The 23,678-nt window shown below is 40.1% G+C and overlaps 1 protein-coding gene across 1 annotated transcript in view; it reads left to right on the top strand.

Annotated features, from left to right (window-relative positions):
- The window catches only part of dmd (dystrophin), a 401,891-nt gene that overhangs the window by 175,263 nt on the left and 202,950 nt on the right, over positions 1-23,678 (top strand). The window contains exons 15-20 of the mRNA XM_032505885.1: positions 3,848-3,967; positions 14,779-14,880; positions 17,046-17,153; positions 17,276-17,455; positions 20,746-20,915; positions 22,505-22,628. Of these exons, the coding sequence (XP_032361776.1) occupies positions 3,848-3,967; positions 14,779-14,880; positions 17,046-17,153; positions 17,276-17,455; positions 20,746-20,915; positions 22,505-22,628 (804 nt within the window). The remainder of the gene's footprint in view (positions 1-3,847; positions 3,968-14,778; positions 14,881-17,045; positions 17,154-17,275; positions 17,456-20,745; positions 20,916-22,504; positions 22,629-23,678) is intronic.

Raw genomic sequence — 23,678 nt, 5'->3', positions numbered from 1 at the left:
TTTTTTAGTTGAAAAATAACCAATGTAGGGCATGGGTAATATTGGCTGTAGTTGTTGGAATGCATACTTCCCAAAATACAATAAAGAATGGGATTGTGCTGCTAAATCTTAGCCTAAACAAGGTTTTAAAACATATTCTGTGTGAGAGAAATTTGTTAAAGGTGAGAATACATAATTACTAGCGACAAGAAAGCTGGTACTTATGCTCCTGTTGCTTCACCCCATCTACTCCATATTTTTTATGCAGATAGAATGAGAGCCTGTTGACATGTAATAATATATACTTTATTACATGTCAATTTAATAACTACTAGGCAGATTATAGTGGGCAAAGATGCAGAAAAGCCCCCTTATCGTACCTACCAGCCTCAACCCTGCTAAGTGATGTTGGTTTGTCAATTGTTGATTGAAACCTTTCCCCAATACTTTAGTATTTTTCATGTTGGAGATGAGAGGCAAGGCCAGCTCTAGACTTTTGGGAGCCCTAAGCAGAATTTGGTTTGGGGACACTCCACATTGTTACCACGTCACATGACACTAAACCACCTTTGGTACTCATAACTCACAAATATGCATGTAAAGACTAAAGTAAGACCAATTAGAAGCAAAATTATCTTAAAATAGACTACACAAAATACAGTATTTGTTTTTTTACCCCCTAACAGTATAATAGTTCTCCTCATAACCTTTTGCTTGATCCGGTTAAAGTTGAATGCATGCAGCACTTCTTGTTGACGTTCAAAGTATTTTCAAACAAAACAAGGCTAGCTCGCACCTCCCTCCTCCTCATCCCCTCCCCCTCCCTTCTGTGCTTCTGCACACTAGCCCCCCCAACCCCCATCCTCAAATCCTTCTTGTTGTTTATTGGTTATAACGCTGGAAGACTGTTAGTTATGTTTGGTGGCGCAGGTTGGCACAGTTTGTTTTTTGGGGCGTTTGAAGACCCTGGGCTGTCCACAGAGACCGCGTTTTTAAACAGTGTGTTCTGGGGACAGGCAGCTAGCAGATAGTGAGGAGATGTTTTTTACAATGTGTTCTGGAGACAGGCAGCTAGAAGATAGTGAGGAGATGTTTTTTAGAGTGTGTTCTGGGGACAGGCAGCTAGCAGATAGTAAGGAGATGTTTTTTACAGTGTGTTCTGGAGACAGGCAGCTAGATAGTGAGGAGATGTTTTTTAGAATGTGTTCTGGGGACAGGCAGCTAGCAGATAGTGAGCTGTTTTTTACAGTGTGTTCAGGGGACAGGCAGCTAGCAGATAGTGAGCTGTTTTTTACAGTGTGTTCAGGGGACAGGCAGCTCACGGTTAGTGAGGAGATGTTTGCTGTAGTGACAACCTCTAATGTGAAATGTTGTACCCTAAAACATGTGTGACATGGCTTAGAGCACCTTTCAGTGTTACATTCTCATTGGAAAAGGTTAAATTTAACCTGGGTTAATTTGTCAGAATGTAAAAAGGATATGACACAACCAAAAGACATGATACACAAGGTCAAGAACATGCTCGTTTTTTTAATTTAAGATTATTTTTTGGGGCATTTTTAGGGCTTTATTTTCACAGAACAGATGGAGACATAAAAGGGGAGATAGAGGGAGATTGACATGCAGGAAAGGGTCGCAGCTCAGAGTCAGACACGCGGCTGCTGTGTCAGGGAATAAACCTCTACATATGTGCGCCTGCTCTATCAACTGAGCTAACCCAGCCAGAGAACATACACAAATTATTAATAACTAATATTGTGTAAAGTCTGTGCTCGTCCAGCATCTCCTGACAAACTTGAACCAAAACTTAAATTATAAATAACACTACTATTAGTAATTTTATTTGCTGCAACAGACCGATTCAAACTGGCTCCCTCAGATTTCCTTTTATACATTTTCAAATATAAAATACTATTTACACTATGGCTTGACTGAATATTTTGTAGTTAGTATTTACTGAGAGATGTGCATCCATATTGACCAGAATGTCCAGCCAATCGTTTTAAATTTAATATTTAATCAATAGTTAATGTCAATCCATTGCATTCCATCTTGCATATAGTCAGTTTCAATTAATGTAAACTTTAGACAAGATAATTGTGTTGTTTTAAAATGAATAGTGCAGTGCCTGTTCAAAACACATGCAGAAATTGCTGCTTGCAGCTTTCTACAGAACCAATGTGTTCTACCCCAAAATAATATAAAGAAGGCCCCCCAAAACAACTCAACTGTACATTAATGACTTACTGTGTACTACTTTACCTGATAGAGAAATGTTACTGATATGTTGGATATGCAGATTTTATTCAGTGCTGAGTGGAAACTGAGACCATGTTGCTTGATAATCTGACCAAGGCAGAGCATGTAGATGGTGAAGAGCATGGGTCCTAGCAGAGACCCCTGAGGCACACCTTGGTTGATCAGAGCTGGATCGGAACAGGAGTTGTGAATGGTGACAAAATGCTTCCTGTGTGAGAGGTAAGACTGAAATCAGGAGAGAGCTGTGCCAGTGATACCAAGGTGATGGGATAGGTGGTTAAAGAGAATGGTATGGGAGATTGTGTAAAAAGCTTCAGAGAGGGTGAGGAGAATGAGTATGCTGATGTTTCCAGAGTCAGCAGTGGTGAGACGGTGATTTGTGATTTTGATGAGGGCGGTCTCTGTACTATGATACGGTCTGAATCCTGACTGAAGGGGTTCGTAGAGCTCATAGTTAGACATGTGTTGATGTACTTGGGCGGCAACTGCTTTATCCCAAATTTTACTTAAGAATGGAAGGTTGGAGATTGGCTGGTAGTTGTTTGCATCCTCCGGATCCAAACCTGTTTTCTTGAGGGTAGGGGTGACTGAGGTGGGCACTACGCCAGATTTCAAGGAGCAGTTGATGACATCCACCATGATTGGACACAGGACAGACAGACTGCGCTGAGGCAGATGAGCAGGGGAGTGAACAATGTATTGCTGTTGATTGAAATTAGAAGTGGATGGGGCACACACCAGGAGTTGTTAATGGATAAAATCCACTTGCCTGAAAGAAATCCAGTATGGGTTTTTAGGCTTTTTTACAAAGTCTAGGTCTAAAGGCAAAGCAGTGCTGTAGTAGGCTGACATGGCCTGCACTGTGGTCAGGGCTGTTTTGGTGGTCAAGTGGCTAACAGATTTGTTATGGCTGGGGTACTCACTGATTTGATATTTTGAAATATAATTTGACGTGTAGTATGTTGCCTAGGGAGGCAGGTGGGTATAGATAGATGGACTGAATTTCCGAGCATGGAAAAGCATGGAATTTCAAGCGTTTCTTAAGAAATAAGTGCCAAAAGAAGATTAAGTTGAAGCACTTAAAGGATTTTAAATGTCCAGTGCAAGGGATAAATTCATCTGGAAGGCTCAGTTGAACATATAATTTAAATTAGTTTGTTTATTTTTTGAAGAACTGGAGCTTTAAGCTTGAGAATGAAGTTATATATAATAAAGGGGTTAAAGAGGAGATGTTTTTTGTTTATTTCACTTTTATACTGACTATAAATTTAACAATGTTTGATGACTGTTTGTTTGTGAAGTGATCTTGGGTGTCATGAAAGGCATTCTAAATAAAATGTATTATTAAAAAAATATATTATTAAAGGTCTAAAGATGGACAGGATTTTCAAACTTTGAAACAGTCTTAAAATGGGATAAAAGGTTGACATTTAAAAAGTATAAAATATGTGAAAAATCTCAATAGTCTCAGATGTCCCAAACGCATTAAACATTTTAAAGTTAGAATTTAGCCTAAATATCTGCCACAAAAATAAGTTTTCTATCCATAGTGATAACTGATCTGTTTAGGGAATTCAGTTGAAAATGTGTGTGTATCCCTGTGTTGCAGCTCCTCCAGGAGGACCTGGAGCTGGAGCAGGTGAGGGTGAACTCTCTGACCCACATGGTGGTAGTGGTGGACGAGACCAGCGGAGACAGCGCCACTGCTGTTTTGGAGAGGAAACTTCAGGTAAGGACACACATTGTCACCAACACTAAAATCTGTTAAAGATGCTTACACTTTACCGATCACACAGAGCATTGTGAACATTTTGTAGGAAGACAAATACCTTGTGGGCTAATTTGCATCTCTTTATTAAAAAACAATCTCTCAGTCTCCCTCTCAGTGGGCTCAGCATATCCTGTTGTTGTTTCTCATGGAAATAGATTGAATGAGAGAGAGTTTTGTCCTTGGTTTTGCGCAGTAATTAGATTATGCCAAGAATATGTGCTTGTTTTGTACGTGTGTGTTGCAGCTTTCTGCTAATTTTGTTTACTCTATAAGTTATCATCACACAGACTCCAGTCAGGAGCCAGACTTTGCTGCTTGTTTGGGTGGCTAATTCTCCACTTAGTGTCTTAGTGTCGGATGTGTGGGCCTTAGTTCCCCTTGTTAACTCCCAAACACTGCAAATAATGAAGGTGGGGGTTACTGCCTATGAATCCAGTGTTACAGGATTGCTGGATATCCAAAATTAACTTTTCTTCACATTCCTGGAGCATGAATGGATAGCTGAAAGGAACAACGCAACAGTTCTATGGAATATGTTTTGGGGAAAAGGCACAAAGTTACGCTGGCTTTTCAGTGTCTGTTATTTCGGTAAGAGTAAACTCAATAAAAAGTAATTTGCCAACACTAAATATGCTATCAAACAAAAGCCAGACACGAAATTTGATAAAGTGTGTGTGAGCTTTAGTCTACATTCACCACTTCTAAACAGAGGCAGAACATACCTTAATCTTAGAGATTATTGCTGGTCTATGTAAAATAGACTTCAAATCCAGTATTAGGGGACCACTAAGGCCTATATAAAAGAGACTTCAGATACAGTATTAGGGGACAACTAAGATCTATGTAAAAGAGACTTCAGATCCAGTATTAGGGGACCACTAAGGCCTATGTAAAAGAGACTTCAGATACAGTATTAGGGGACAACTAAGGTCTATATAAAGGAGACTTCAGCTACAGTTTTAGGGGACCACTAACGTCTATATAAAAGAGACCTCAGATAGAGTATTAGGGGACCACTAAGGTCTATATAAAAGAGACTTCAGACACAGTATTAAGGGACAACTAAGGTCTATATAAAAGAGACTTCAGATACAGTATTAGGGGACCACTAAGGTCTATATAAAAGAGACTTCAGCTACAGTTTTAGGGGACCACTAAGGTCTATATAAAAGAGATTTCAGATACAGTATTAGGGGACCACTAAGGTCTATATAAAAGAGACTTCAGATACAGTATTAGGGGACCACTAAGGTCTATATAAAAGAGACTTCAGATACAGTATTAGGGGACCACTAAGGTCTATATAAAAGAGACTTCAGATACAGTATTAGGGGACAACTAAGGTCTATATAAAAGAGATTTCAGATACAGTATTAGGGGACCACTAAGGTCTATATAAAAGAGACTTCAGATACAGTATTAGGGGACAACTAAGGTCTATACAAAAGAGACTTCAGATACAGTATTAGGGGACCACTAAGGTCTATATAAAAGAGACTTCAAATACAGTATCAGGGGACCACTAAGGTCTATATAAAAGAGACTTCAGATACAGTATTAGGGGACCACTAAGGTCTATATAAAAGAGACTTCAAATACAGTATTAGGGGACCACTAAGGTCTATATAAAAGAGACTTCAGATACAGTATTAGGGACCACTAAGGTCTACATAAAAGAGACTTCTGATACAGTATTAGGGGACCACTAAGGTCTATGCAAAAGAGACCTCAAATACAGTACTAGGGGACCACTAAGGTCTATATAAAAGAGATTTCAGATACAGTATTAGGGGACCACTAAGGTCTATATAAAAGAGACTTCAGATACAGTATTAGGGGACCACTAAGGTCTATATAAAAGAGACTTCAGATACAGTATTAGGGGACCACTAAGGTCTATATAAAAGAGACTTCAGATACAGTATTAGGGGACAACTAAGGTCTATACAAAAGAGACTTCAGATACAGTATTAGGGGACCACTAAGGTCTATATAAAAGAGACTTCAAATACAGTATCAGGGGACCACTAAGGTCTATATAAAAGAGACTTCAGATACAGTATTAGGGGAGCACTAAGGTCGATATGAAAGCATCCAAAGAGCAATGTTTCATGGGACCTTTAAGTCTACTGCGACTGTGTGTGTGTGTGTGAGTGTGTTGTGTGTGTGTGTGTGTGTGTGTGTGTGTGTGTGTGGTGTGTGTGTGTGTGTGTGTGTGTGTGTGTGTGTGTGTGTGTGTGTGTATGTGTGTCTGTGTCTGTGTGGGTGATAGTGCAAGGGAGAAGTGAGCTGTGACAGCAATTAGCTTCGGAGCGAGTAACCACTCAAAAGTCAAAGTGAGAGAAACAAAGTGCCCCCCCCCCCCGTGTTTTCTCACCACGGTGGGAAACCTTTTGCATTAAAAGTCCCCCCCCCACCTTGATTTCATAATGCCATACTTGTCTCTCGTTGACTGACTCGCTTGTGATGTTCGTTGTGTTTCCAACTATGCGTGCCTATAAACAGCCGCCCTACTCCACCTCTGATTGGCTTACCATAAACTTTTACTCAAACTCAGCCAATCGTCAGCATTTATGTGCTTGTCTCGTGCACGGCCCACTAACCAAGGAAGAAAAAAATGTCTTTGCCTTTTGGCTCAGAGATATAGGTGGTCTAATGCATTTTATGTCAGTAACGGTAACAGCGTTATTAAGATGGGAAGAGTAATCTCTTAAGGGGCGGCTGTGGCTCAGTGGTAGAGCGGTTGCCTGCCAATCGGAAGGTTGGTGGTTCAATCCCCGCCCCTGCAGTCATTGTCGAAGTGTCCTTGGGCAAGACACTGAACCCCGAGTTGCCCCCGGTGCTGCGCATCGGAGTGTGAATGTGTGTGAATGTTTATCTGATGTGCAGGTGGCACCTTGTACGGCAGCCCCGGCCACAGTGTGTGAATGGTGAATGTATCCTGTAGATGTAAAAGCGCTTTGAGCAGTTGTTAAGACTGGAAAAGCGCTATATAAATACAGCACATTACATTTAATCAATTACATTAAAAAAGACTGAAAAAAGTAACTCCGTTGGTAACGCCGTTATTCCCATCACTGCTGTCAAGTGACTAAACCTTTATGGAAATTAACAACTTTGCTGAAATGTTAAATTTGTTAATGATCAAACGACACAAGACAACTCCCTCTCTCTCTCTCTCTCTCTCTCTCTCTGATTAGCTATCATAACTTTACTATTAACCCTAAAGTCACTACACCTGTATGGAAATTAACACCTCTGCTGAAGGGTTAAAAAACGATCATACAACGTGAGACAACACCTGAAAGAAAACGTCTGAACACCTGGCCAACACCTGGCCAACACCTGGCCAACACCTGGCCAGGTGGGTAGCGCACTGCCATGAGTCCATGACACTAATGTTTGATTACTCCACATTGTCACTGTGATATTTGTTATTACATTCTGAATCTGCCACGTTCTCTGTCAGGTAAATATACCATCGCCTTCCTCTGATGTAGACATAGCCTACACTGTAACTCAGTAGTAGGCTATACAGTGTAGTGGAGTTTCATATGAAATGGTTTGGGGTCCTTAGTAGTTTTTGGGTACAGTTTTGTTTTGAAGAAATTTACAAGCAACAGAACCATAGGACCAGCAATCACCCGTTCCAAACAGGCACATTTTCAACGGGTTTCAACTAGTACTATCAAAGACACAAGGCTGTTGCGAGTATCTTGTATTCAGCAATTTCAATGCAGAATACACGTTGGTTGTGCTGCATGCAAAATATAATTACAGAACATCATTAACATCATTATAAACCTAATGCAACTTCGTGCTTGACTTTCTGGAGTTTTGCTGGCGTTTTTCCTGCATTGCGGTTTATTAAATACGAGAGTGATAAATAGATGAGAGAGAACAGTGTGTGTCGGAATGTACAATAAAAAATGCAAATAGAAGTGCCTTCCCTCTTTTCCCCCGCTGTTGAACTGTCGCTTGATTAATTACAGGCCATTCATTTTAAGATTAACCTGCTGAGCCTCTCTCTCCAAGTCTGTCTTTTCCCGCTCGCTTGTCTTGTCTTTTGCTTTTCTGTCTTATTGTCTTTTCATTCCCTCTCCTCCCTCACTGCCTTCTCTTCTTTCTGTCACTCTGATGACTTTGTTCTTCGGACACACAGTGGGTTTTGTCTCTGCCAGTTAAATGGAACAGAAGAGTGTCTCTCCCATTTTACTCAGCTAACAGCCAGCTGCCAATATGCCAATACAATGGAGTCCGGGAAACAAACTTTTACAGCTGACAGCCTCTCTCTGTGTGTGTTTGTGTGTGTGTGCGTGTGTGTGTGTGTGTGTGGGGGGGGGGGGGTTCAACATGCTTTAATGCATTGACTGTCTTCAGAGCTGTAGGCTGGACCAAGTAAACTAACTATGACATACCAAATAAAGCCAAAAGACAGGATACAGCTAATTGAATATTTAATGTTGAAATTAAGATTCCACTGACTTTATAACAGCTTCTCTCTCACTGTGTTTGAATGGGTGAATGAGAGGCAAATTATAAGGCACTTTATCTGTTAAGGTAGAAAAGTGCTATCACTGCAGTCTATTTACCAAAAAGTACTTTGAAAAATATCGGAATTTATGTGGTGATAGCCTCTCATAAAGTTGGACTCACTGGTGACGGTGGCAGAGAGGAGGACACTGGACAAACTGCTGGACATTATTGGCAATGCCAGCCATCCCCTGCACACCGTCATCAGCACCCAGAGGAGCCGGTTCAGTGGAAGGCTGCTCCTTCCCAAGTGTCGGACCAGCAGACTCAAGGACTCCTTTGTCCCTCATGCCATCAGACTCTACAACTCCTCACTCGGGGGGAGGAGGAAATAGGGCAGAGAGGACAATACATACATACACACCGAGACTCACATAAATACCTGGACACTTGAATACTTGACACTTGACTGATAATTTATGGTAATGTATTTTTATGTCTTTTTAAAGCAAAAGGATTAATAAAGAGAAGTCTAAGTCTAAGTATTTCTTTGAAATTTCCAGACATTTGTTCAAAATGGTGCAATTTTAAAGTATAAAGTAGGCCACATTTTGAAGTAAAATGTTACCACATTAAACATTACCTTGAGTGCTACAAATTGTACTGTATATATTGACCCACTTCCACCACTAGGTGGCGCTATAGAAAAAACTCTCAAACCGTACGTCGCACATTTAAAAACCATATATCCACGTGTTCCCTGGATCCAACTTAATCTCCTGATATAGGCCACGCCCATTTCTGCCTAGACATTTTTTCCGTGAAAAATCGTGATTTATTGAAAACCTATTTCTAAGACTGTGCGACCGATATGCACAAAACTTGGCACTTAACATCTCCAGACCACCCAAAAAAAATGTATCAAAAGAATTTATATAGGATAAAAATTGTGCTTATACCATGACCCTCTGGAGGTCCCCCACGTATTTTACGAAAATTGTCCACTAGGGGGCGCTACATGTACAAAAAGTGTATATCTCCCAAACAGCTCATCTGATTTTACAATATTTGAAGAGTATCATATAGGGCATCTCTTGAGGCCATCCCTGCAGTGGGGTACTGATTGGTCAAAGCAGGCATGGCCTATGGGACCCGCGTTTGGATTCACCACTTATACTAAAGTGAATAATTATAAATTTACAGGGTGGATTTACAATGGGTCATGGATCTCACCTTCCATGAATTACATATGTGGACCACTAGGTGGCGCTATAATAACATCAAACGTGTTTTTGCCTAAAACTCCCACGTTACTCACTGCACAATAGAAACCCTTACATCCATGTGTTCCTTGAATCAAATTGAATCTGGTGATAATGGCCAAGCCCATTTCCGCTAAGAAGTTTTGTCAATATTGCACAATGTGCTAAAATCTGCTCAAAACCAGTAGCATCTCCAGATGGACCGGACCAAAAATTTGCAAAAGAATTTTGCTACATCTAAACGTGCGCAATTTAAACACACAGTTTACCTGGGTATAACCCTGGTGGAGCCAAGAGTGTAAGATAGTCAATAGACCAAATGATTTTACCAAACAATGATGTTTTGATAACACGATCACATAGCTACCAGTGTAGAGTGAGAGTTATAAATGCAGCAAACAAGTTGCAGTGTGGAAGCACTGTCAAAACAGTCAAAACAACAGGGGGCACTAGTGAGATGTGGACAGAGCAGATGTGTTTTCAGAGCTCCTTGTGGTGCAAAATGTTTTAGTGATTTGAACGCCAGACTCTTTGCAGTTGCTAAAAAGTGGTCTGTTATTTGGTCACGGAATTTTATGAATTGCTATTTGGAAATTTAGCATGTTCGGTAAAGCTGCAAGAGGTGGAAAAGGATTCCAATTCTACGGCCAACTAAAAAAGCTAGCCAGGAGTAAGGAACAAGAAAACTTTACACATGCCGCTTGCCGAGAAGAAGGACGATGATGAGAGCTCCCACTTATTTGACTCAAAATGTCAAACAACTTCTGCAGCCTTCAAACGAGTGGTTTGATAAGTCCGAGGACAGTTTCTCAAGGCTGTCAACCACTGAAAATGTAACTGCAGACTACGAACTGTGCATCCATGCCATGGAAACCTCTGTTGCAAGCCAAGCTTTCAGATTCCTGCGCATCAACATAAAGATTGTTGGCCTTCCAGAAGGTGAAGAGAACGGAAGGCCAACTGCGCTTGTTATCTTTGCTCTACGGTAACTTTTGAGCTATCAAATGACTTGCAAGCTGCTTTGCATTTAGCCATGCTGGATGCTAAGAAGCTCATTCTCCTATCTTGGAAGTGTACCCATCCGCCCTGTTTTAAGCAGTGGCTTTAGAAAAAGTGTCTATTATATAGATGGAAAGACTGCGCCTGCTCTCCTTGCATGGGCACAGACTCACTGACATGGCTCACTCAACACACCTGCCATTCTCGCTCTAACCTACCATACTCTCTTCTTCTTCTTCTTTATGGTGTGCAGGTCTGCCTTATGAAGTGTCTGATAAAGGTGCTCCCTCTGGGTATTATATTCCCTGCAATGAATTAGAATGTGCTGGCTGGTTACACTATGTGCATTGATGATAAATGTTCATATACCTGATCCAATGCTAGATAGTGATTATTTTTGACATAATTCTGGACCATGCACCATACAGGAAGATGTTTTGATTTATTCTTTAATTCCTGATATATATTGACAATAACCATGGAGGAATGGATAAGACTGAAACAGTAGGGCTATACTGTAGTTGAATTTATCCAGTGCTAGCTGCTTTAGCATCACCAATCCATCCAAAACTCATGAAATGTGACTCATTGTGTTCCCAGCATTCTGTTAAAATGCTCATTGCAGGTTTTGAATCACAATGCCCCCTGAGATTAAACCAGTTTTTCCTCATTAACTTGACCCGTCTTATTCTCAAAGGCATCTCTCCCATTTCCACCTGAAATTGCTGAAACTGGAGATGTTTTAAAAGACATACATCCAGCTTCTTGAGATGTGATTTTGCTGCTGACATAAAAGCTATACAACCATAATCTAAGACAGGTCTCATGCCCATTATCTACTCGCTTTTTGAATGTGTTCTCCATTTGAGCTTTTTATCAAACCATACACCAAGAAATCTAATTGCTTTTACTTGTTCAAGAGGTTAATCACAGACAGTTTGAATCCCCATCCCTTTGTCGATCCCTCCACTGCACCTTGAATTTATCTATTCACATAGGCTACATTGCGGCCTCTTATCCACAAAGCTCCGTCATCTGCATACAGACCTTCCCACACCTTGATCAACCAGAGAGAAGGTAATTCATCATAATGTTGAAAAGCAATGGACAACAAACGCTTCTTTGTGGGGTACCACTCTCCACGGCATAAACAAGTATACTAATGTACACCTACTCTAAATCCAAAACCCAATTATATGCTCTACCACCAATTCCAAAAGATTTTAACTTAATTAGCAGTCCTTCTTTCCAGAGAAAATCATACGCCTTTTCCATATCAAATGATACAGCCATTACTACTTCCTTGTTGGTCTGTGTTTCCTGATTTCTGATCATAAGCACATTGAATCCGTTGTATTCCAACCTTTGCGGAACCCGCTTTATTTTAGAGAAAAAAGAGCTTTACTTTCAAGAAAATTGTGATATTGTTTGCTTGTTGATGGAAGTTGACCAGTATCCCAAACCCTGTTAAAAGGTTTTACCACTATGGCTAGGGAGTTCTCTGTTCTGTGTTCCAACATTTTGTAGCATACCCCATCTTTCCCAGGAGGGGTTTGGTGGGCATCAAACATTGCTCTTCTCAGCGCAGACATACTAAAAGGAAAGTCTAATGGATGTCCTGATACTTCTGCTTTCTCTGCTATTCTGGGGTTCTTCATTAGGGTTCTGTTTCTACACTGCCTGGCCTCCTCTGAAAGAGTATCTGAACTATGAACTTTCTTGAATGTTTGAGCTAGATTCACTGTTAACTTGCGTTACACTGAAATCCAATTAACACCATTAAGAAGATCCAGGCCAGGCCTGAGACACTTGGATATCATCATTAAGAATTTCTTACTAACTGTTTCCCTGTGCAGCGCTGTCACATTAAGGTGCATATCAGTTGATTTAAAAAAAAAATTCATCCATTCATTTAGGCTATTTGTCTGTGCTGAGCAGTTTATTATCTATGCCATTAACAGAATAAAATCGCTTTTACTCACAATCAGTTTCCTATTTCAACTTATCGCAACTATTACACTTTCCTGCATCTTGTTGTTATTTTCGTTTGGCCTTATTCCCTGGGTAACCCTGACCTGCTGCACCTCTTTTGCTTTCTTTCTAACCTTGCATCCACGGTACGCCGAACTATGTTCCCCTCCACAATTGCATCACTACAGCCTTTCCCCCCTTTTCACCTTTGCCATATTCATGTTCTTCACCACATCTACCACATATCTGCTTTCCCTTGCACACCGCTGCCACATGTCCCAATCTCTGACACTTAAAGGATCTTAGGGGGGGTAGGGGACATATGGCCTCCCATCTTAGCACATATATCTAATGAATACCTTATCCGGTGGCTTTTTCTTCATCAAAGATTTGCACATACAGACGTTTGACCTCACTTAATTTTTGCATTTGTACATCTTCTTTGATATCATGAACTTTCCAACTATCTTATCTACTTTATTCATCTGGCTTTCTTTCCCTCCATTCTTACACATAATTAACATTGATCCATTTCTCAATATCTTAGCACTCTTTCCCTCACCAATGGCTTCAGTTAACCTTATTGGATTCCTAAGCCAAACAAAGCTCCTTCTCACATAAGTTTGACAATCACCTTAAACTCATCTCTACTTCTTTCTACTGCATCTGATCTCCTCACGCAAACATTATCACTATCATCCAATTTAGCATTTCTGCTCTTTTTGCGTTTAATTCTTCTTACTATATCCTATTCTCCAGTTTCATGACTCCCACCGCCACCTTCGTCCATCTCTAACCCGTTTCCTACTCTGTCACTTCCCTCTGCCATCTCTTGTCCAGTCACAGTCCAGTGTTGCTAGCTGCCATTCCCCCAGTCCAGTGGCGTTGGTTGCTCTCCTCCTCTGCTACTGTCATAACAAGCAACTGACTTTTGTGTCAGAAAGCAGAGAAGCTACTTTTTTATAAAGAAGAACCTGCCACTTTTCCTGAAGACATAGGCTAAGTAGGCTTATGTCTAGGATGATTATTTATTTGTTGTGGGTCCATCTTCTTTTTAATGTGCTTTATGTAAAGTTAGCTAGCCTAATTTAGGCTACTTAAGAAGGGGGGCTCAAAGATGACCAAATAATGATGGCCACAATTTCTCATCACATGTTATGTCTTTTGTTTCAGCTGAAATCAGCTTTTTGGAATTATAACTTCATTTTATTCAATCAATCAATCAATCAAAATGTATTTATATTGCACTTTACAACTACCAGCAGGTATCCAAAGTGCTCAACAAAATAAATAAAATCACAACATACAATAGAAAGAGTTACAAAGAAACAAAAGAATGAAATTGTCAAACCACTGCTACGTAGTAAAAGCAAGACTGAACAGATATGTTTTGAGTTTGGACTTGAAAAGAGTGACATCTGTAACAGTACGTATATCAGGGAGTAACTTGTTCCAGAGTCTTGGGGCAGCAACTGCAAAAGCCTGATCACCCCACCGCTTATACCTGGATCTTGGGACTTCTAAAACCAACTGATTTGAGGACCGCAATGACCGGTTGTGTTCCCGCACTGTTAAAATTTCAGACAAATACTCAATACTAAATATTGATCAATAAACATTATAAATATAAATATATAATATTCTATCTATTTCAATATGGTTGCTGCAGAAATGCACCAAATTTGCAATTTTTCCGTTTTGAATGTGTTTAGGTTTTGTTACCATCTGAACAATGTGCTGCAGATACAGCATATAGTGCTTTGCAGGTGGAGGAGTATGAATGAGAAAAGTGTTCATGGATTCCTGGAAAATGTAGACAGTGAATGCATTTGGTATGAAAGCAATGAAAAATAATGAACATTTTAGTCCACACAGACTTCTGTTTTGCTGACAGTGGGAATGGTTTTGACAATGTTCAGTTTTGACCAATGCATTTTGGCAATAAAAGATTTTTTTTTCTCCTACTGTGCGTGTGTGTGTGTGTGTGTGTGTGTGTGTGTGTGTGTGTGTGTGTGTGTGTGTGTGTGTGTGTGTGTGTGTGTGTGTGTGTGTGTGTGTGTACAGGTGCTAGGTGACCGCTGGGCTGCCATTTGTAGATGGACAGAAGAACGCTGGATTCTACTTCAGGAGATTTTATTGAAATGGCAGCATTTCACTAATGAACAGGTATGAGCGTGAGTGTGTGTGTTTGTGTGTGTGTGTGTGAGGAACGGAGGCAGTATTACATTCATATTTCCTGCATGTATAATGAGATAAGATCATCCAGATCGTGTCTACTCCTCCATTTGGCAAGCTTTAAGAAAAATGTAGCTGAAACATACTTCATTTTCATGAAAGGATAATAAAAAAGGGAATTATGATCCAAAATGTCTAACTTTAAAAGACACCAATTGATTTGTCAAAGTCAGACTATTACCTTCCAAAAAAGAATTGGATACATTTTTGCACTACAGGTATAAGAAATATACTTCATATTCCACATTCTATTGACCTATATTTAACAATCCCATCAGCCTCAGCTGTACTTTTATGTTTAGTGCTAATCAGCAAATGTTAGTTGCTAACATGCTGTATGTATTGCATTTACATCTGCTACACCAAGATGTATGGTGTGGCTAACCCAGTCACATAGCAATCACAATACATTAACATGCGTTTTTCCTCCATCAGACAAAATATCCAGAAATAATGCATGCCAATGCCAGGTGAAAAATGGCATGACAGACAAGGCATTAAGTGTTGATAATGGGGTACCAGTTGGCTCAACAACTAGAATTAAACACAAAAACTGAGGCCCATTGGCAAGTCATTATATTTGCAACTATTTGGTCATGAACCAATGTATTGGACAAATGAAAACATAAACCTGATGATGGCACTGGAGGAAGAGTCAGGGGAGAGTTCACAAAGACCATTGAGACTCTTTGAGTTTTCCTTTATTGGTGTTTTTGGAGTTTATATTTTAAGCCCCAGCCGACTTTGTAAAGGAAATTAAATGTCTCCCAATATCCAATTTGCTCATGTTCTGTTAGTAATTGAGGAAGCTAGAATCCGAACATAGGATTATACATGATTAACTGATCAGTCCTAATTAAAAGCCCCAAACTGGATTTGCTTTGCCGCCCTTCGGGTCATAGTCACCCTTAGTTTACTGTTTTCTTAATAAAAAATTAACATTGGTGCCACTTAATGAGAAATGGATTCAAATATTTTTTTTATTATACAGTATATCTTACAACAAAGTAGTGACACAGAAATTTTATTCTGATGTATTCCTCATATTTTTGTTTAATAACACTATAATAAAATGCATATTAGATAGTTCAGTTTTTGTTTGCTCGACTTGCTGTTTTAAAGTGTCTGTGCGTACTGTAAATTTTTACATTACAAATGTGTGACTATGGGCCTCAGCGGCCCATTTGATGAAGTGTGATTGCTTTGTTACACAGATAAGTTCATATTCATCATTGAATAATCTATCCACTGTGTTTTTTAATGAGGTAACATTGGCTGCAATGGCATCGAGACATCCATAAGAACCACATTTAATTTGATTAATTATTCAAAATATCAGGAAATACATTGAAGTCAATTTCCTCCCCGATCTCTGGCTAAACACTTGTTCAACTAGCACCCCAGGCTCTGGAGACGTTGGAGCCGCCCGTGCCCTGATAACAGAAATATCACCTTGTGGTTCTGGGCAGAGTGAGTGAAAGAAAAGAACATAAGCCTGAGGAGGATGGTGCAGTCAAGAGCTGTTCGTCCCCACAGGAGGCATCGGCCTCAAGTGCACCACCTCCCACATGATAACATGTCTTCCTCCTCCTGCTCCCTCTCTTCCTGTCTCCTCGATCCCCTTCTCTTCCCTTCTGCCTTTCTAACACTTTCTGTCTATTCATCTTTCCTTCTTGTTTCTGCATTCTACCGATCTCTTTGGATTTATCTCCTCGGCTTCTTTTCTCTTCTTTCCTCTTGTTTCACTACCTTATCTCTCCTCTTGTCTCCTCTTCTTTTATATCCTTTTCTCTCCCTCTCTTCTTTTCTGTCATCTACTTCCTATTTCTTGTCTTCTCTTCTTTCTTTTATGTTCTTCTCCTCTTATTATTTATTCTTCTTATTACCTCCCCTCTCCTTTATCCTCCTCTTCTTTTTTCCTCTTTCCCTCTCCTCTTTTCTTTCTTCTCCTTCCACTCAACTACTCTATTCTTCTCCTCACTTCTTCTCCTTCTTGTTTCCTCTCCTTGTTAATTATGCGCTCATCTATCCTCCTCTCTTCTCCTCTTTCCTCTCCTCTTTCCTTCCTCTGTGCTTTTTTATCCTCCTCTCCTCAGTGTTTATTTGACTCGTGGCTGACTCAGAAGGAGGAGCTGGTTCGCTCCATCAAGACCTCCAACCTGAAGGACCAGGCAGAGATGGTGGCCTGCCTCCACCGTCTTGCTGTGAGTCTCCCTGTAACATGAGGAATATACGTGAAGTAACTTTCGTCCAAGTCCTCCTAAATCTACCTAAATCTCCATCCCATGTTGTTTGTGTGTGTGTGTATGTATGTATGTTCCACCAGACGGTGAAGGCAGACCTGGAGGTGAAGCGTCCCACCATGGACAAGTTATGCTCCATGAGTCAGGACCTGCTGTCCACTGTCAAGAACAAAGAGGTGGCCAGCAAACTGGAGGCCAGACTGGACAGCTTCGCCCAGCGCTGGGACCGACTGGTCCAGAGTCTGGAGATGAGCAGCTCCCTGGTACACAACACTTACTCACTTGGGTTTTACAACCTTTATATACCAGGTTGCTAAGGAATTGTTTTGGTGTTTTATAATTGGTGTATTACATTACTACATGGACAGACTGGTCGGATATGCTAAGTTGGTGCTGTGGCTGGAGGTTGGGGGAGATGGTTAGCTTCTACCACATGCGGAAAAATGCAACCCCCAGTTCAATTCAATCCAATTTTATTTATATAGCGCCAAATCTCAACAACAGTTATCTCAAGTTATAAAAGAGCAGGTCTAGACCGTTCTTTGTGATGTTATTTACAGAAACCCAACAATTCACTAAGAGCAAGCACTAGGCAACAGAGGCAAGGAAAACCTTCCTTTTAAGAGGCAGAAATCTCGAGCAGAACCATGGCTCAGGGTGGGGGTGAGAGAAAGAGACAGACAGCAACAGAGAGAGAGAGAGAGAGAGAGAGACATGGAGAACTATAGCAGAGGGTGTCGAGCAGGAACACAGAAGCAGCAGGTGACTCCAACCACAGATCCAGAGCCAGAAACACCTGCAGGAAATAATAGGAGGAGAGAGGAGAGGGGCGAGAGAGCACAAGACTCCGGGAAAGGAAAGAAGTCGAGTTAGTAACATGCATTAATGGAAGGAGGTTGCATACAGATGGAGTGAAGGAGGAGGTGCTCAGTGCATCATGGGAAGTCCCCTGGCAGTCAAGGCCTATAGCAGCACAACTAACGAATGGTTCAGGACTCTCAGTTGTCGTACATAGTTGTATTTTTCGTCTTCCTAGCTGGCTCGCTAACTTTTGTGACACGATCAGATCAGGATAGATTTGTGGTTCGAATCCTATCATCTACTGGCTTGAACAAAGCAACACGAAGCAGGTTTTAATTCACAATGTTCTGAAGGTTTAATGAGACACACAAGGATATCCATTAATTTAGTCGAGGTGGAGTAAGATTAGAGAGTCAGGATGGGAGGAAGGATTGTCACAAGTCCTCTTCACACAGATAGGAAAACAGAGTTTTACTCTAACATACAAATAAAATGGATGAGAACGGCTTTCTTCAAACCTCTCACAGAATGGAATGTAACATTATTAACAACACTAACATTTATAGAAAGCCTACATTTTGATTAAGTAGGGAATATTTTATAAGTCATTTCATTTTTTAATTAACTTGCCCAAAACTGGCCATCAATATGAGGTTTCCAGGGAACCAGAGGACACTGTGTCCAGCTAAGAAATTGTTTCAGCAAAGTTCCCATAAAACAGCAGCTTGGCGTTTTTGTACAGATTAAACACATGCGATATAAATGTTAGATAGTGAACTTTAGAGGTGCTGGTAAACTGATTTTTAAACTTAGAAAACAGACTAACTGAATCCCTCGACTTTTAATCTTCATCCTAAACTAATCTGATAGACCCCCGGTTCAATCTCTTTAGATCTCATTAAACTCTTGACTAATAAGTGTATATTACCCAAAATGTGAGACGATTCCTTTAAAATAAGCAAAAGTCTTTAAATGATCATAAACCTTCCACAAATGGTATTCCCCCGTAAGAAAAGGATTAGCTTATGTTACGAACAGTAGGAATTGGACATGTAAGTTGTAAGTAAGTTCATGGGTAAAGGTAAAGTTTAGCCATAAGAACTTTGCTTTAGCTTTTAGCCTACGGTTTGGTTAGGTCAGTCTGACATATTAAACACACAAACATGCACACACACACTCACTCACACACATCCAGCCTGTATGCAAACAAAAGTGATACATGTATTTGCATTTAAAGCAGGGAAGTGAGATCCGATCACAGGTCAAGACGCATTTGAAGACGCGTTCTTCTGCCAGGTGGGTAAACGCGTACGGAGAGCTGTCCGCTTGTGATCCGATCACGCAGATCCAGGAACAGGGCAATGGAAGTCTTAGCATGTCTTCTTCTAATCTTAAATAAGAGTCCGTTTACCAAACTGGTCTCTTTTGGTTTATAGCCCCACAGAGAGAACTTACTCTGGTTTTCTGTCAAAATGAAATCCTAGCACCCACACACACGTTAGGTTACATTTGTCCAGCTAGAAGAACACTGCTGTGAGAGTCCCGGGAGCTGTGAGTGTTTGGCCTGAAGGACAGAGAGAAATAAATGTACCGGCTTGGTGAGTGATGTCATTGACCACCTAGAGAGGTTTCTGTTACACGCCAGTGGAGATTAAATTAGGACCGACAATAATGTGTGCCATCCGGTCGTACCTGCACTGCCCCAAGCAACACACACACACACACCACACACACACACACACACACACACTGATGAAGGAGGTGCTTACATTCAGCACTGCCATGCAATTATTATTCCTCTTCACTTTGTTTGATTGCTCAATTTTCACTTCTCCTTCTGCAACTAAACTCTCTTAGTCTTTATGATTGTTACATCTGTGTTTTTAAAACTGACATTCTCACTGACAAGTAAAAAGATAAAGACAAAGTGCTTCTTTGGTTCTGGAATTTTGCTGATAAAGCCACTGCACTGTAATGTTACTTTTCTTCTTGAGCTTTTTGGACAGCTTCACACTGAGAATTGAGTAAATGCTTGGAATTATTCATATTATAAGTTTGCAAAGGAACTATTGTGCCCTGAAGTGCTCCTTCTCAGGCTTCTCATTCTGTAGTCTAGGACTAAAAGGAATATTGAGACATTTTATAGTATAATGAGCATATTTGTAAAACTGTCAAACCTTTTCCTTTCACACTGCCAGAGAGGCTGATTTACGGGCAGAGAAATATTACATTTGATTTTTAAACTTGATATCCATTTAGACATAAAAATAAAAATGTAGTTAATGTAAAATGTCCCTCTGCTCATGTGGCACCCCATTTAGGAAGCACAGCAGTGGAGAATCAAATGTGGAGTAAGCCACAGCTGGAAATAGTCCCCCCCCCCCAAAAAAAGACACAGTTTCTTCCTGTTTTAATCACTAAAACCTACGGTGAACAGTTTTAGGAAATTACTGAACTTTTGTTTTAATTAAACTAAACTACATATTTCTATTCATAATATATGTAAACTGATGTATGAACTGAAATATTAGAACACGGATAACATGTGATAACAACATAAACAGTACCAAAGCGGGGATTTGAGATCTGTACGACTTTGAAAGATCCTGACATAGCACCTGCTGATGCTTACAGTTTGTCCTAATGTATTGTTTGGTGTGTGTGTGTGTGTGTGGTGTGTGTGTGTGTGTGTGTGTGTGTGTGTGTGTGTGTGTGTGTGTGTGTGTGTGTGTGTGTGTGTGTGCGCATTTAGCTCTCATCGGCAGTCAGCGTGGCCCAGCAGTCTGAGCTGACCCGCTCTGTCACAGCGACCGTTACCAAGGTGACAACGAGGGAGAAGGTATCAGCTGTACGCCAGACCCGAGAGTCACCGCCACCACAGAAGAAGAGACAAGTTGTGGTGGATTCTGAACTCAGAAAAAGGTAGGAGTGTGTCTCGCCTCGCTCACTGAGAAAGTCTACTTTGAATAACTCTTTGTATTATAACATCCAAAACTTCTTTACTAACATGTGAAATGTTCAGTTACATGCACCCCTTCCTACTGTCTTATCTCAGCAGGTAGGTGATACAAATTAATGATAAAATAAAATAAGTATTTGTGGCAGTAGTAATGGAGACCAGTTATGAAAGCAAGTGACCTTAGAGGAGGATCTGTTATGCAGTGGTGGAAAGTCAGTACAGTACTTTTTTTTTTTTTACAGCTTCATGGAAGTGTATTGCGTATTTCAATCTGACTTTAATCCTTTAACTACACTACATGTATAACTCTGATAGTGTCATAGTGATGTCATCAGGGTTGTCTCAGCTTCTGCTTTAATACTATACATTTCTAAGAGAAATCCAAATTCGGGGAATGTTGGGGAATGAAAGAGAGGAAGTTTGAAAGCTGTGGGGGTTTTCTAGGCAGAGATTTTCAAACAAAAAGAAAATATTGAGTTGGGTTATGGGAAATGTAGGAGCCAGTATTTTGGTGGCTTAAGTCTTAGGGACCAAGGCTGCTTTCCCGCTGACTGTAAGACAAAAAACAATACTTTTCTAAATCTGTCTTTTGGAAGTCTGCAACTTTATGGAAGTGTAATATCAAGTATCTGGAGTATGAATGCTTTTTCCACCACTGCTGTTATGTTAGTTTTTAGTGATTTCATACAGTAGATGGCTTTAAAACTTCTAGGCTATTAGGCTACATTAAAGTTTCCATGTTTGAACACCATTTCCTTTTCATCAGTTTTCATTAATTTATTTTAAATGATATTTTATTACGCTGTAGCTCAGTTCAGATTTGGTTTTGTTTGTGTTCTGCTTTTTGTTAACTAGTATACTAATATACTTAGTTCACTGTGTGGATATATGTATTTGATTTCCATTGATTAATACATTCTGGGACATTATAGGTTGTTCATTATTACATAAGGTCCATTTATTGTGTACGATGGTTAAGATGTTTGGCTTGTTGTTTATTAATGTGTCCGGAATGTAAATGGCCAGACACAAAAATAAAACCATTCATTGATTGATCTAATTCAATAATGTCGCCAGGATGTCAGTCAGTGTTAAAGAAATTTTTACTAAATGAACATGAAAACAAATAGTTCTAGACCTTGATTGGCTGACAACCTGTCTCTAACAGAATGAGGTAATGAGGCGCCTGTCCATGTCTGTCTGATTGAATGGAGTTGAATATAATGGATTATTTAATGAGGAGAGCCAATCAAGTCCAAGTTTTGAGACTATGTTTAAACAGCATCCAAACATAATAACTTTAAATGTGTTTAATCACATGTTTATTTCTACTTTTATGGTACTGTGAAGATTTGAGTTGCTGTTTAAGGTACATTAGAGGAAAATGCTAAATCTGACTTTTAATGTTACCAGATGTAGTGAATCTGCAAATTAAATCTTTTAGCGTTAAGAGGGACAATTAGAGTACAATTAAATACAGTATCGTCTGTGCTCAACAATTTAAGCACAGCAAGTTATATTACCAAATGAATGTTTGTGTTTGTGTCATCAGGTTCGACGTGGACTTCACAGAGGTCCACAGCTACATGACCCGGGGCGAGGCCATCTTACAGAGCCCAGAGTTCTCCGTGTCACGCAAGGACGGCAGCATTCAGGAGCTGCATGACAAAGTCCAGGTAAAATCTGAAATAACAAGGTTCCATCACAAGGGGGGTTAGAAATATTCAGCAGACTCAGAGCAGCATTATCATTCATGTGGAGTTGTGTTTGTGTCCAGGTGATGAATGTATGTCCAATAGTCACTCTATTTCTAGCTCTGTTTGGGTCTGTACCAACTCATGAGAAAAATATCCGTTTCTTTAGCAACTAAATGCAATGTTCTCCAGCTAGTTTCTAACTTTGTTTGCTGTTTGGTGAAGCGTTGCCAACCAATTTAAATGGAAAGTAGCTAAAGTCTGCTACTTTCCATGGCTAGACTCACACATTTATTTGCATGTACAATAATATACATATACTGTGTATATATTATTAGTGCTGTCAGTTAAAAGCATTATTAATGGCGTTAATGAAAACCACATCTTTTCACCGGGAGATTAACATTCTTTTGGCCTAGCAAACTTTCTAGTGTTCACTAGTAACGGTTAGAAAAACTACAACACCACACCGGATGTAGCTAGACAACAAGCACACCATGTACACTTGTTTGGGCTCGCGAGTCGGGCAAAGCGTAGCGTTACGTTTTGAGTGGATGGCGAGCGTGAGACGACGAAATGGATGGAAATAATATTCTGGATGGAAAGTTTACTTTTTAAAAGTTGCCAAATGTTCCACTGACAAGACCAAAGTGATCTGTGTGTGTGTCGTTGTGAACTGAGCTATCATTGCAGCATGGCTGAAATACCATCTGATGGCCAAGCACACAGCTGATGCCATCCCCCCCGCCCCATGAAAGTATTTTTTTTTCACCCTTTTATTAATGGACAGTGTTACATTGGGTGAGAGATTATTTGCTCCAAGTGAGAATGTTAGTGTGAAATCGAACACTACAGTAGGCTATATGCAGGGGGGGGGGGTCTTGAACACCACAGTAGGCTATATGCCAATGTTGTTTTCAATGAAAAAAACATTTGCACAAAGCGTCCGATCCACTTTTCCATGTTGATAAGAGCATTAAAATGAGAAAAAATAATGGGACAAAAAAAATCAAGGGACATTTAGAATAGATA

The sequence above is a fragment of the Etheostoma spectabile genome, chromosome 24 (genome assembly GCF_008692095.1).
Source record: "Etheostoma spectabile isolate EspeVRDwgs_2016 chromosome 24, UIUC_Espe_1.0, whole genome shotgun sequence".
Lineage (NCBI taxonomy): Eukaryota > Metazoa > Chordata > Actinopteri > Perciformes > Percidae > Etheostoma > Etheostoma spectabile.
The sequence above is the reverse complement of the archived record's forward strand: the minus strand, read 5'-3'. Positions and strand labels throughout refer to the sequence as shown.